Genomic DNA, 15,864 nt, shown 5'->3' with positions numbered 1-15,864 from the left:
ACGCGTGTACGTTCCCATTGAATGCTATCTGCTCAACTATGCAACCTCCTCGGCAACAACTCCACCAAACTGCATGTGGAGGACCGTACCACCACACAACACCCAGCAGGGAGAGAATAAAGGCATGTTGGACGGTACCATGACTAAACACTGAGCAGGGACGGGGAGCTCACCTAAAACTATATAGAGGTCCACCCACGAAGAATGAACATTACGTCATGCTTGTTGAGAGCCGCACATATTCGATTGTGTGTAATAATTTTTCTTTGTTACACCCCCCCCCCCTCCCTGTCTCGGTCACTTCATGTAATGGTAAAATTATCGTTTGTGTTTAGTGGTATAGGCTATAATATTATAGGACCAACAAGTGGATGTAACCTGGAATGATGCTTGACATCATGTAGGCTACATCAGTGAAATGAAAAAATGAACCGTTCACAGATACTGGCTGCAAAATGAATAAATATATATTTAGGAGTTGTAGAGAAATATTGTGATTAGGCGGCAAACACGAATGGCTTTAGCGAACGATTATTGCACATTTCTTTCTTTTCAGTTTTGTCTGCTTTTATTTAGCCTGCCTGCTTATGTGTTTATTGCGCCGACCGACGACATGTGAATGATGTGGTACCTCGTAACCTCGATGTCCGTACTCTAGCCAGCCCAGTGAAGCAAGTTAATCCTTGCGAAGTAAATGCGGGGTCACGGCTCACCCCTCCTGCTGTCTGCTGTCACAAAGCTAACCAGGTCATTGCTTTAATTTGAGTCGCACTGTGTTGTCCTCTCTAGAGAGCCACAAGGGACACAATTACGCGCCTCTCCTACAAGGTTATTATAGTTAACTATAACTAACGAAAAAACGAAAACTAGAATTAAAAAAACATTTTAGTTAACTGAAACTAAACTGAAACTAAAATAAATTAAAAAACGATAACTAAACTAAAACTGTATTGTGTGTTCACAAAACTAACTAAAACGAACTGAAATGATAGACAAAATGGCATTCGTTATCGTTTTTTTAACAATATTTATATGCCTTACGGACATCTAGAATATAAACCTTTTAAATTAATTCGGTACTTTTCCTTATTTCCCGAGCCGTTTTTACGGCACTTTTCAGCACCGTAAGGCAGCAGAAACTAAAACTAAACTAAAACTAAACTAAAACTAAACTAAAACTAAGCATTTTCACAAAATAAAAACTAAACTAAAACTAGCAAACCCGCTCTAAAAACTAACTAAAACTAACTGAATTCGAAAAAAAGATGTCAAAACTAACTAAAACTAAACTATAATGAAAAAACCAAAACTATTATAACCTTGCTCTCCTATTAATCCCCACTATATAGTGGTTGCACTGTTCATATGTGAGTATCTTTCTATAGGCTATAGAGAATCTCAATGCCGTACTGCTCAGATTCAAAACGACTTGCACTCATATTAAAGTTATGTTGTGGTCACAAAAGCTGAAGCATTTCACAAGACAGTCTCAGACTCAGCCACATAAGTATAGGTTTTAAGCTTGAGGTCAATTAACTTCTAGGCCTAAAAACCCAAACTGAAGTAATTTAGCCTGAACAGTTCACTATGGCATTGGCTATTACTTTGAATCGTCTTCATAAGTGTGGGTTGTACTTGTAGACGTGCATCTGAGCCGTTTCCATTTATTGGGACAAGTGTGGGGGTTATTTATTTAACCATTTATTGCCACCTCAGCAAACCCAGTTTCCTTATCTTTCTAATAACCTCAGTACAATGTCCTTGCTGTGCACAGTACTGTATAGGTCTATTCATAATCTGAGCAACACAAAATACCACTGGTGTAGAATTGTAGATATAGAAGGTTCAATGTTCTTTATTGTTTGTGCACAGCACAAGTTCATAAGAGAATAATGTTCCTTTGTCAATAGCTTCTTGGACATTGCGGCAATATAGATAAAAACAATAGTGATTGTTGGGCGAGTGGACTGGGTGGGACCAAAGACAAATATGGGACTAAAATAATATTAATAATGAAAAAGCGTGAGCATGCATGCATGAAATGGCTTCAAAGTAATTAACAGAAACCAAACACATGCATAGGCCTATGTCAGTAAACAACCCCTTATTTTCTCCCCTTGATACTGCTCCTTTCTCTCTGTGGAATGTTGTTCAAGGCATCAAGTGCCCTCTCATGAGGGTAAGGATGTATGGAGAGGGTCCTGAATGATCCCAAAGTAAAAGATCAGTTAAATTAGACCACCTGTCCCTTCAAACCATTCTGTTGTTCTATGATTCGGCTCCCCCTGCCTAGTTTACCCACATAAACTGGTCTCTCTTGTCTGTCCCCTCCACTATCCTTTTTCTGGTGCCATGGCCTATAAGTATCTGAACCATGCAGGAACTGAGAGAACATACAGCTAGCTATGAATGTAAAAACGTTCAATAACAGCCATTGGTGGATAGGATAGTTGTACAATAGGCCTATATACAACATACACATCCATTTAAAATGTAAACATATAGCTGAGCTCGAGCTGTTAAAATGGCATTCTGGATTGTACTGTGCAGAAAAACACAACCGTGGCGACTGATGGGAAACTTATGAAGCTGTGGCGACATCTGCTGGTCAAAACAATAAATGCATACAAATACCTTTGGCAAGGCTAGTGTAGACTACTGAAAATTTCCATCTAATTGGATTTAACCCTGTTAATAATTTTTTTTAGCTGGATTTAAATTGTATTCAGTGTTGATTTCGTCGGCTATGACAAAAAATGTCATAGCCAACAAACCGACTCAAACTAAACAGAAACTAAATGAAAACGAAGCTATGATGACTAAAACGGAGACTAAAAGCCTATTCATAGTCTGGATTTTCGGTGGTGAGGTGACCACTGCTCCGGTGGTGAGCTGACCACCGTAGCTGAAATAACGTTGAGCGGTGGTGAGTAAAAACAGAGAGAAGGGCTGGAGTGGTGGCGGTGGTTTGCTCTTCACCGCGGCTCGTCACCTCACCTCACCACCGGAAATCCAGACTATGAATAGGCCTTAAATCTATTCACAATTTCGTCAAGAAATAAAAACTAGACTAGATCTACAAGATCTTGTTGTGAACTTGTAGATCTGCAAGTGTAAAATCAGCCATTACAGTGGCATCAAGGCCCGCCAAAATACATTTTAGTTGACTAAATCAACTGTACTTTAGTTGACTAAATTTTTTTATTTAGTCGACTAAAACTAGACTAACACTAAAACATTGCAGGTGACTAAAACTAAATGAAAACTATTGAAGACTATATGACTAAAACTAAAACCAAAATCAATACAGATTGTATTTTAGGTAAAAGAAAAGAACAGGTCAAATTTTCTTTTTAAATGACTCAACCTGGCTGTGCTACTTAACCTGAAAAGAAAAAAACATCTTTGCATATATCTCTCTCTCTCTGTCTCTCTCTCCCAGCAACACATGTTACTAAATCAAGCTGTGAATCAAAGTGATAGTTGAATTTTGTATTACCAAACATTATGGTGGAGATGTTTGGTTAGATTCTCTACTAGTACTCTACTGTATCTTATGTGTCTCTACATGTACTCTGTTACATACATGGGCTTCTATGCCCTTTAATCATGACCTTACATGGTGAGGCCAGTGGTGTTAAAATGATACCAGTTATGTAGACCAAATAATGCTTCTATAGCAGCTTGACTCTTTGTGACACAAGGGCCAGCCTTGTTAAAGACCCAGAAGGCTATTCTTCCTGACTGTGATTAAGTGTGAAATAAACCTCTAAAGGTGGTTGCACACTGGACACGTTTTTTCGGAAAACAGACAGAAAAACGTTGCTAAAAATCCAAAAACGCGTCCAGTGTGCAGGGACCTTTACTGTGGCCTTTGGATCATAATGTACATGAATAAATTCACAACATTTGGGAGCATTCAAAACAGTGTCCACTGTGCAGATTTTCTCTTCTTTCTCATTGGCTTTTGTCAATAGACAAACAAGAGTTTTTCTTTTTTTTTTAACAATGTGATATACTGTAGCAAAAAGTTAAGTAGATGTCTGTTGGTGTTTTGTTTTTCTATATCCATCTTTAATCATCATTCTTTAAATCCAAAATATTAAACACATATCACAACAGTCAATCACGTCAAAATAGACCAGAAACAATGATTGCGTCAAAGGTATAAAAACAAATAATAAGAAAAAGATTAAGATCTTGGGCAAGCAAAGCCAAATCCATGCATTCCAAAGGAATCTAATAAAATAAGGCAAAGCTGGAAGGTGCAATAATAATAACAATAATAATAATAATAATGTTTATTGTACTTGTAATATTTTCTTGAGTTTGGTGTTAAATTGTACGATGTCCATGGATCTCCACACATTTTCTCTATGGCTGCTGGCTATGTGTATACTGGACACTGTAAATTAGCTGTAAAAGAATGATCAACAACATTAAATGTATTTTTTTCCTCATAATTTCAGATCCAATACTCTCATATACTGTATAATATTATGAACCCTTTGTAAGGATCAGAGATCAGATTGGTGTAATTCAAATACCGGTATATAAATACTAATTGCTGTAACCCCAATGAGCCATTTCATATTTAAATGAGTGCAGATCATTCTGGCTCAAGTTAATATTGAAAGATACAACTAATTCAGTCTCAAAGCTCCCCCCCGGTTAAGGCAGATGGTGGTCGATTTGGTGCTGTATAAATTAAATTGACTGGATTTGATAAATAGACAATACTACTACCGTATTGTGCCAAATATAAGACGACTCTGATTATAATACGACCACCATTTTTCAAGACCCATTTGTGGAAAAAGAATATTGAATGTCAAATAGTCTAGTCCCCGATTATAATACGACCCTGTTTGTTGGGATATTTCCATTGGAGGAAAAAAAGTCTTACTGTATATGCAGGCCAATAAGGGGTAAATTACATGATACTACTCATGCATGCCTTGGCTTATACAGTATGACCATCAGTGCAGCTTGATATAAATCTTCATATAAAATCTAAATCTACCACAAGAACTGTAAAGTGAAATAGGATTTGCTCTTACCACAGGTATCCCTCCTTAAATTCAGTGAATTTGTGCCGGACCATAAATGATGCTATAGCATCTGCTACCTGGTAAGAAATAAGACGTTGAAACCAAAGCCCACTGCATCCTACAAACTGTCCTCTACAACAACTCAGAAAAATATTTTAGCCACAGTACTTGCTCAGGTAAATACAGTAAACATACTTTTTCGGGAACATCCTCATGGACAGCATGGCCACACTGAGGAAGAACCTGCATCTGAAACTTCCCTGTAGAGAAACAGATTAACAATGGTTGCAAAATCATGAACCTGAATTTCATTATGAATTGCGATCTAAAGTCGTTGACATTGGTTTCACACTGACGGACAGAAAAGTGTAGAAGAATGAACCAAATGCATGCATCGCTCCTCACCTTGCATCTGCCCAATAGTTAAGTCTTTATCAAGCCTGTCCACTCCTATGGAGGACAGAAATGTAACATTTTTAGACAGTGTTAACAGTGTGTCAGTGACATACAGTACAGTAGTACTTTTGTCAGTGATACTGAACTTTGGTAGGCTTGAGTGCAATTGCTATGACTATATTATATGTAAACATCCAAATACCCTGCAATACCAAAACTAGTTTAAATCAATAATAACTAGGAAAGGTGCTCCTCGGAGCACAGGTATCCTATATAGTCCTATAGAGATAGTGTGTACCTATTTGCGTGATGTATGAATAAAATCTGTAGGAGCAATATAAAAAATGGGTTTTGCAAAAATCGGCCTCATGGTGGCGCTTTAAACAGGCCGTTTTGGAAAAGTTGTGGCAGACTGTGTTTGCAGTTTCGTAGCGACCCACCAAAGGTCTGACAGTCATTAGAACGACAAGCTACCCCAAACCCTAACGTAACCCTAACCGCAAGCACGACGCAACGCATGTCGGACCAACGCATGTCGGGATTTCTGCATATAGAACCTTTGGTGTGTCGGATAAGCGTGCGCACCCCCCAGAGATTAACTGGTAACAGACGGAAGGACGGACACACGGACGAGCGAATGGACGTAATCTTCGCCATGCTATTGCCTGGTGGACACAATAACTGTACAACATAGCTCTGTATTCAAAATGTATTTAAAACATGTCGTGATGTACAGTCATGTTGGTTTGTTGTGCAGAACCTAGTGAAATACCGTGGTAATTTGGACCACACCAACATGTCCAAATTCAATCTATTCGATGGCAGCATTCTTCAGCACAAACAGTGAAAAATTGTAGTTTTTTTAAAGAACTAACCAGCAAGGAGAAGCAGTTTAGGCACAGAGACGGAGAGAAAGAGAGCAGACAAGCCTCTAAACCAGCCATCCCAGTATTTCTCCGTCTTTGACAGATCCACTCGCCAAGTAAAAACATTCTCCTTCTTCACCTGTATGGACAGAGTTCATGTTAACACACATACAGTACACACACAAACTCTCAGTAAGAAAAACATTTTTTTACTCAGCTAGCTGAGCTGGCCCTATCCCTTAACTTAACCTAACCGTAAACCTTCACCGCAATCCTAACCCCCCAAAAAAAACATAATTCTTCCAAGAGTAGCAAATTATTATTTTGTTCTCTTTTTCATTTCTGTGCGTTGTCACTGCTGTTGTACCTTTCTGGCTCACCTGCCAGTAAGGAGCCCCCACCAGGAGGATTCAGAACCTCCATCCTGCTCCTCCCGCCCAACACTCCCTGCTGACAGGTGCCGCCCCAGTCTGTAGGAATGCGTGTAGTGACAAATATCACCCCCAGCCCGGATTCCCTCCCATAAACATGGGCCAATTGTGTTCGCAAAGCCGGATGCACCGCCGTGGATTCAAACCCCCTAGACTCCAGAGTGGTGGGCATTAGGGCTCTATCTCGCACCACACTTATCCTTAAACTTATTTGCCATTTCATACTATTTTGAAAAACATTTTAAAATAGTTCAACTAGCCGATCTACATCTAGGCGTTGTGAGCCTGTAGATCGGCTATTTGAACTATTTTAAAAGGTTTTTTTAAATAGTTAAAAATAGCAAATAAGTTTAGGGATAAGGGTTAAGGGGTGGCGCAAGATATAGCCCTAGGTATTTTACCAGCCGATCACCCATAGAAAACCTTTTCCTCATGCAGACTAGAAAAATATATTTTGGGACCCATAAAGTTAGTGAAACATAAGACAGACAGAACAAACCTCTCTGTCATCTTCTTTCAATCTTTTATTGTTGGACCCCTCTCCTTCTCCTTCTTCTTCTTCCTCTTCTTCTTCTTCTTCTTCTTCTATTATTCCTTCGATGCTGGTAGAAACACCTGTACTGATGACGGTCTCCTCCATTCTATAAATGTCGGGAGAGAGGATCACATATAGTTGATTGGCTGAGAAGGTCAGACACAAGGGCAGCATCTGATGTACCGTACAGCCTACAGTACCCACACAAACATACTTTTTTATTTGACCTCCCATGGACACCCGTGCTGACTCTATGTTTCGGATCTGTCCACTCTTCACACTGAAAGAAATATGGAGTACAGTATATGGACATTTAATGCTGGAACATTTCATGAGTTACATTCTTGCTAATTCAACTCTCAATGTCAGACTTTTAGCACACAAACACAAACAAAGCAGAATTTGTCAATAATATGACATTTCAAAAGCAGACAGTGATTTATTTTTACGGTGTGTCTCTGTGGAAGGCTAGCCATGTCTATAAAGAGGGTTGATCTGCGTTTGTGTCAATGTCAATCAGTGCCACATTTCTTGTGCACACTGCCAATAAGCCAAAGACGATCTACAAATCCTTCTTTCAGTTAATAATGGAAGTCAGTGGGGCTCAAAACATCCATAATTTTATACAATTGGTAGGATTGGTGTTTGCAAACATTTTTGTGCAAAATATGTGAAGAGAGTTAGACCTGTTCGACCATGCAATGTAACTCAAGACTATTTTGGATTATCCAATTTAAATCAAAGAAGCAACTATTGGCCCAGGCCGTAGCGTAACGGTCTGGGCACCGGACTGGTAATCCAGTCGCGGTGTGCCGCGGGTTCGACTCCCGAACCCGACACGGCCTTTACCGCATGTCATCCCCCCATCTCTCTCCCGTTTCCTGTCAGCCTACTATCTGTCCCTTAAAAAATCAATAAAAGGCGTAAGCCGCAAAAAAAATATCTTTAAAAAAAAACAAAAAAAGAAGCAACTATTGAAGATACGTCCCCAACATTTGTTTAATAAGTTTAATAGTGCTTTAAGGCCATAGTCACTACTTTGACTATAAACCTAAAGTACCCTATGCATATTTTTTTTACCTCCATTCAATGGCATTCTCCAGGGACTTGAAAGTCTTTGGCCGACTCCGGAGGAAATTCTGCATACTGTTCAAAGCATCCATTGCTGTGCCTGACCACAATCACAGGACGTTTTTCATTTTACACCAATTAGAAAAGTAATGGAAACCTGCTAAATTGGAAGACAGCTAGAATAAAGAACAGTTAGAACACACACACAGCTCTTACCAATTTATATTTACAACGCAAGCATGCGTGTTTACCTTCGACAACATCAATGACACAGAGGCCAAGTAGGGATGGTATGTGATTGGCAGCTGCTGTGTGAACTCCGATAGCACCACCCATGCTGTGTCCGACAATCATGATAGGTGGAGGGTTTTCGCCGTAGAGAGCCTCTACTACTTTACCAATATCCCTTAAAAAAAAAAAAAAACAGCAAAATCTGTATTATTTTCATGCCAACTTTAACATGTTCACTTGTAATTTCCCAATAACTCAATCTAGTATTTCTGAATATAAACTGGCCTGATTGATAACAGTGAGGGAAAACTGAGATTCTAATGCTGTAAATCTGTGGAACATTTTGATGACAGGGACCCCCAAGTTGAAGTATTTGGCCAATAAAATACTTCAACGAAAGACGTGGGGTAAAATGTAAGTCCTTTCATTCTAGCAAATAAGGGGACAGCAGCAGATGTTCATGGACAAACAAACTTTCCAACAGCATAGTAATAATAAACCTCAATGATGAACTACAGCATGGGGTCCCTTTTAACATCCCAAAACACTCCTGAGGCGTTGAGTAATGATCATGTATGGATGCAGCAAATCTTGTTCTTCCCCAATTCATCAAATAGTCGCGCTTTTAAGTAGGACGTTTTGGCACCTTGCCTAATGTAAATAATTTGTTTCCACACACAATCCTGCAAGTCTACTGTACATATGCCCCTCATTTTCCTTTCTATGCAGCAAGGAAAACAATAGAATAATGGAAGGAATGCGTTTGTGTTTTTTGACCGGACAACTTACTTGGCCATTGTGTCTGCAGAGAGATCATCATCATCTTTCACTTTAGTGTCACCTGCAATACAGCAGAGAAAAGTATTTGACAATTTGTTACATCTGAGGCTAAAAATGCAGGAGGCAGAGTAATCGGGAGGCAGAGTAAGAGCGAATGTACTACCATGTAGACTCAACATTGAAAACAAGGCAATCTTGGCATTAAAAACATGCCAGGCAGGCATGCCACAAAAGTGCACTCAGCATAAGCCGAAAAAGTGCCTGCTCAGAGCAGAGCAATGGCCGTTCTGCCAGCTCAGTGCCTTCCGAGTGGCATACCGAATCGATAGATTGGGAAAACAATTACCGGTATAATAATTCTGTCATCGACATTGTCAACATACAGTATGCAACAGGGCATCCTCAACCTCAGCATGGGACACCAAAGTTACATGACCAATTGACCATGCTGCGAAATCTAACAAGTAAGGCATGACAGCATGCATTGCTGCGTTGGTTAGGAATATCCTTGTGCATGAGTCAAACTCTTGCACAAGGAAAGGGTAAATTCCTAGATATTATTCTACTTTGTTGACATAACCTTACATATGCTGGATTACTAAACTTTCAGGGAACCTTCTACCACTTACCATGAGATCGCAGATCCATAGCCACCACCCTGCAATTAATCCTGCTGAATATCACAGACTGCAAATGCACGAAGAAATTGAAATGGTTAACACCGATCAATCGAGACAAAACAGCTTTGAAATGTAATGCAGCACTGCAGATGTGGAGGTACCGTATGTCTTTTATTTTACAGTAACGTGGCTCACAGTGAACACAGCCCAGGAGAGAGCAGAGTGACCTCCTCCGTGGAGCAGGAGCAGTACAGGACCATGAGACCCGCTGCAGTAAATTCTGAACAGGTGCACGGAAGTCAAGGAAATAGATGAAAGTCTTATGACAAAAAAAAGATGTAATTGAAATCTACACATGATAATTAACTAAGCATAATATGCTCTTAATTAAGAGCAAAGTATATATAATATAATATAATATAGTAATATACTATGATATTTTGCTATTACTACTATGCCACATATTATGTAGCAATATGTGCTAAAAAGATAGTTTCTGCCTGGTTCGCTTCATATTCATACCTACGTTTGTTCACATACTGTATATGCAGTACCTGAACCTAACAGTAGTGTTCCACTGTTGACCAATGAGCAGCTCTATAACAGCATTTGGAGCAGACTACTTTCAACCTGGCTTCCCGATTTTCACCAGAAAAAGAAAAGACACCGTGACACATTGTGAGTCTGTTGTTAAGGAGTGGGCATTGCTACTGTACTCTTGACTCACTATGCCAGACCAACCACCTGGTCTGGAGAACCAAAGCCGAAAACAGGCAGGCTCCTCAAACCTTTAGGTTACCAAGTCCACCCCACAGGGTAAGAGAGAACATGAATAAGCATGATAAGGATATATCTTTTCCATTGTCATGTTCCACTTCGACGTCTTCCATTGTTTCAAAATACTGACTCCAGCACAACGGGGTGAAATCTTTTTTCCGTCCAGGTCTATGAGAAATGGGGAACAACAAGAGAGGTTTTAACTTGAACTGCATGTCAGCTGTTAAATGCCTAATTGCAGGTTATATGGCTATATGATTTGATTGCAATGACACAATGTAAACAAATTAATAGCAGTATACAAAATATAAACATTGCAGTGGAGACATGTTTTTATTGTCCAGGTCCAGACCACCTTCCGACTCTCTTGATAGGAGAACTACATTATAGACAATATACATTAAATCATGTTTCCTGTATTTTCAGCGCAGCCTAGTGCAATTTGTAGAGATTTTCAAATAATTTTCCATCTACAAATCAAACTCTTGTTCAGTGTTTTAGTAGTAGTTAGAGGTAGATGCAACATTGCATCATATACTGTCTGTGAAAGGATATATGATGAAACAAAAAAGCAGAGTGGGAAAGAAAATTGGGTCCTCCTCCTGAGTCCTGACTGAGTCACGGTCACGACTATCATCAATAACAACTGCCCACGCACATTTCAAGGTGGAGCGAAACGTCATAGCAGGATGTATAGACCTAGAATGCCTGTGATCATTTAATTGTACTTACTGTATGTAACAACAAGAGCCGTTCTAGGGCTAAGCAGGATGTATATCAATATGTAAACGTGAACGTTACAGAAACATGACGCATAGATAGGCTATACACCTGCCATCCTCATCACAGAACAGCAGGGATCTCCACTTCTCCACCACTGACAAAACAATCGTATTTCATTCCATTCAATATTATAAAACATTCAATAATACAATTTCAATCTACAATTAAAGACTTGTGTGTATTTTAACGTACAACAGTATTTCAACTCAATATACAAAGTACATATGTTATGTACCGTTTTTGTTTTGTAACTTAATTAGAATTAGACCTGTGGGCTGATGGCTTTAGAGACTCGGCACACTCAACCTCACACTGAAAAAAGGCTGTCACAACAATATTGTAATGTGGAGTGGACCATATCTATGGAGTGGACCACCGCAGCAGGTTCAAAATACTCTATGCAAACTGGGACAATGCATTGCAGCCGACAGCTCTCCAAACTCTGCCAAGTGTGTCTATGCTAAGCTAACATTATTGTAAAATAGGCTTATAAACCAGACACCTCTCTATGGCCTCATTGGAGAGAGGCAGATGGCTCTGTGCTCAGCGGGAATCTGAGGATAGGTAGCTAACAAAGTTGATAGCATGCTAACACAACATATAGTGGCTAAACTCACCCCATTCTCATCTTGGACCCCGACTGCAAACCACCTCCCATTGGAGGTCTGGAGGTTAATAAATTTAAATGTAACTGTTTCTCCATGTCGTCGACAGCGTGGAGTTTGTTCTGTCAAGAACAATGCGATAGGAGCGCCTCTCTTTTTTGCAGCATATAATTCCTCCTCTTCAAACCCACAGTGAGAGGCACCACTCTCTCTCGTCCAGTTAAGCACTTGGACAATCTCAGCTATTTCGGGCTATTCGAGTGCTTTGACGTTTTCCAACCAGAAGCAGTACTGTCCACCTCAGCTCAGCCCACCATAATAGACCATATCATTCTTCTTCTTCGTTCAGTTATTCTGCCATGGATTCTTCTTCTTCTTCGTGGAAGAAATAAATCTGACAGACTATGTGCTTGTATGGTTATTGGTGCCCTCCACAGGACAGTTTTTTGTAATCGATTTTAAAATATTAAATTTAATATTTTTATTTTATAATGGAAGTCAGTAAAAAAAAAGAAAAAACAGATGTTAGGCGCCAGAGCATCCAGCGGTTGCTGGAAAGAATGGCTGGCAGAGGGTGGTGAGAAAATGTTTACCCACAATCTGACAACCCTGGGGTTTTCCATCGCTGGAAGCAAGCTGCTAGAAGAAGAGTGTAGGCCGCAACCCCAGGGGGCATAGGGTTATCCATCACTCTTGCCTCCAAATGTGCCTGATGGTGGTATAGGCTACCATTGCAGGCATAGGGCTGCAGAGCCACTGCTCCCTGCCATCAAGCATGACTGGCAGTACACCATCTCTGTTGATGATGGTACAACTAACAGGTGTCCCCACCGGTGCTCACATTGAAGAGAGTACAGACCCCCGTGTCCATGAACCCCCCCCCCCCCCCCCCCCCCTCCATTCACATGTTGGGTTTTTTCAATTATCTTTTCAATTTATTTTTTATATTTTGGGAGTGACAACTAAATAATAATAAATGAAAAACAACATAAAATAAATAAAGATATTTAACAGACCATTTGGAATGTTATTTGCAATGAAACTGAGTAACTGACTCTGTAAGAAAGAAGTTAATGCTAAATGATAAATGTATTCTGTGACATGGAATAAATTCCATTCCACTGATTGAACAAAAGAGGGCAGTGTTACCAAAGTAAGTTTAAAGAACACAATTTCCACATGACAACACATAAATTAGTGGTAATAAAGAAGAGAAGAGTACAGCAACATATCTCAACACAGGTATGACCATTTGGAAAATACTTTTTTTTACATTTGAAAAGGTATAAATTATTATTATTATTACCAGTAAGATGCCCTGAGGGCGAGAATTTGGGTGAGGTCGCACTGAAACAACAGGTCTGGGAATGCCCATATATGGACCTTTCTATTTTTTAATTTACGTTTTGGGGCCGGTATAGGGTGTAAAATGTGTGCTGATTAGTAAGGCCAGGCGGGGCCTCGGGCCAGCCCAATTTTCGGGCCTATTGAGAACTCTAGTTTCCGCCGGCTGCCGGGCGCAGCTGCGCTAATAACTTTGGGGTGGGCCATGCATCTAGAGTTTGAATGGACAGGTCAAAAGGGAGACATCCAAGAGGAAGGAAGGGTGGGGAAGGATCAACATATGGAATGTCAGAACAGGTCAGCTCCATATATCTAAGGGTTTGAGGTTTGAGGTCAGATGTAGAGTTACTGGCTGGCTCCATATATGCAGATCTAGGTGATGATCCAGTACTATACTTTTTTCAGGCCATACTTTTCAATGACTCGTTATGTTATGTTTGAGGGGCGCTAACCCCTCTATATACAGCTTTAATGTTTGTGTTGTCTGAACAAACATAAAAAATGCCATTGACAATGAACAGAGAACTAATGTTTGTGCTGTCTGAACAAACATGTAAAATGTCATTGACAATGAACGGATAATTTAGTGTGCAAATCAGCATATATATCGGTGCAGGGAACCTTTGGCCAATAAGGGACCAACATTCTTTATGATGATGTACGACAATTAGAGCGCCCCTCACTTCACACGGGTGTGGTTTTTCACTGTATGTTCACTTTTTGGAAGAATTGTTTGCCTGTTCTGTCATGCCCAGAGCTGATGTGATTAATAGTGTAAAGGACCACAGGGTGGTGAGTGATGATGGGGGGGGGTTGGTTAACTAGGCTTCTTGAGACACTCGCACACCGATATTCAATTTCATTTTCAGGGCCAGAGGGTAACTTCAGGGCTGTTGGGTTCGGCCAAATGACCAAGTTGTTTACCAGTCCAGCTATGTTCTCAAAGGTTACTGGACATTATGTTCCCACTAGGGTAACAAGTTACCTTCCCTTCCTTTCCTCGAGTGTGCGTACTGTTGTTCAGCACCTGAAACATTTTGGTCAGGATGTGCGTGCATCCCATTGGACTTAATCTCATTTAAGACTTCTTCACCTAATACAAATATACCAAGCGCATTCAGATGTATGTTGCAGAACTGGCCAATGAGTCAGGAGCACAATTTTGAAAGTTGAGATTTGCGAAGACGTACGTCAGAACACAACGTTCTGACACACAACAGCAGGTGATTTTTTAGGAGACACTGGTTTGCATAGTTAACGGCTGGGCCTGAGTCTGACAGGGCCATGACCTACAGCTACCATGGAAAATCACACGTAGAGAGGAATGCCTGCTAAGGACGTCACAGCACACCCAGCCTTCCTGGCATCTGGACCATACCCTTCTCTGCACGCAAACCTCTCCTTTTGTGCTCCTTTTGTGTTCGCAAAACACGAATGGCCTGATTCTGATGTAATCAATCAATCAATCGATTGCATACAGATGTCAGGTCCATTCCCCCACCCAAATGCATTGTACAGGGATGGACACTAGAGTTTAAAATGTTGGCCCGAGCCCGTCGGAACCCGACTCCAATTTGTTATGTATTTGTCGGGCTTTGGGTCTGGCCGGGCTAGTCATTTTAAGTCAATTAAGCTTGTTTAGAATAAATGTCGGGTTTCGGGCTGTGTCGGTCTCACTTTGTCAATTATGTAAACGGGCTTCGAGGAAATTCTGTCGGGCTGGGCCGGGTCGGGCTCAACATTTTAGGCCCGATTAAAGGACACACCATATCGTATATTATCTTCCAAAGCACTGAGAAAAGGCTACAATACAAACAACACTCACTATAACATTATGTAAGTGAAAGCATAAAAGCATGCTTGGAATCCAGACAGGCCTCACTGGCTGATTGGATACAACCAATGGGATCATGAGACAACTTTTACGTCAGCATGTGATGTTGAGGCAAACAGTTTCTTGGAAAGTATAGTAGTAAATAAAATAACGAATGTGAGCATATGACAAATTGGAAGAAAACTAATTGCACAGTTAACACATATATATTTAACAATAAAATATAAACATTAGGCTATAGACAATGGTTCTAATAAAATTAAATAAATAAATTTATTGTCAATTTTCTATTCTTCTTGTCTGTACTACTTTCCAATTTCACAAAAGTGAAAACCAAAACAGAGGATGAAAACGGTTCCATCCATTAGGTTCCATTAAAAGGTTGCAGTGCTGTTTGTGAGTGACCCGGCCTGTTTGTGTGATGAGTAGATCAACAACTGCAGCTCAAGTAGCCGGCCGTGTCCTGGCGGTGTCCTGTAACGTGATATAATAAACATAGCAGGAGCACTCTGTGTGACCAACTTCTCATGCTTATATATG

At 40.2% G+C, this 15,864-nt stretch overlaps 1 protein-coding gene across 1 annotated transcript; it reads right to left on the bottom strand.

Moving 5' to 3' along the window:
• Nucleotides 1-4,050: 4,050 nt before the first annotated feature.
• Nucleotides 4,051-12,478, bottom strand: ppme1 (protein phosphatase methylesterase 1). Its single transcript, XM_083783030.1, has 14 exons — nt 12,159-12,478; nt 10,833-10,926; nt 10,177-10,269; nt 9,991-10,048; nt 9,371-9,422; nt 8,602-8,756; nt 8,360-8,450; nt 7,494-7,559; nt 7,244-7,385; nt 6,323-6,452; nt 5,457-5,501; nt 5,247-5,311; nt 5,061-5,128; nt 4,051-4,416 (listed from the first exon to the last, which is right to left on the bottom strand). Exons 1-14 carry the CDS (start codon nt 12,242-12,244, stop codon nt 4,413-4,415), a joined length of 1,149 nt encoding a protein of 382 aa, XP_083639156.1. The 5' UTR covers nt 12,245-12,478; the 3' UTR covers nt 4,051-4,412.
• Nucleotides 12,479-15,864: the final 3,386 nt, after the last annotated feature.

Source organism: Protomyctophum parallelum (assembly GCF_964188405.1).
Source record: "Protomyctophum parallelum genome assembly, chromosome: 1".
Taxonomy (NCBI): Eukaryota; Metazoa; Chordata; class Actinopteri; order Myctophiformes; family Myctophidae; genus Protomyctophum; species Protomyctophum parallelum.
The sequence above is the reverse complement of the archived record's forward strand: the minus strand, read 5'-3'. Positions and strand labels throughout refer to the sequence as shown.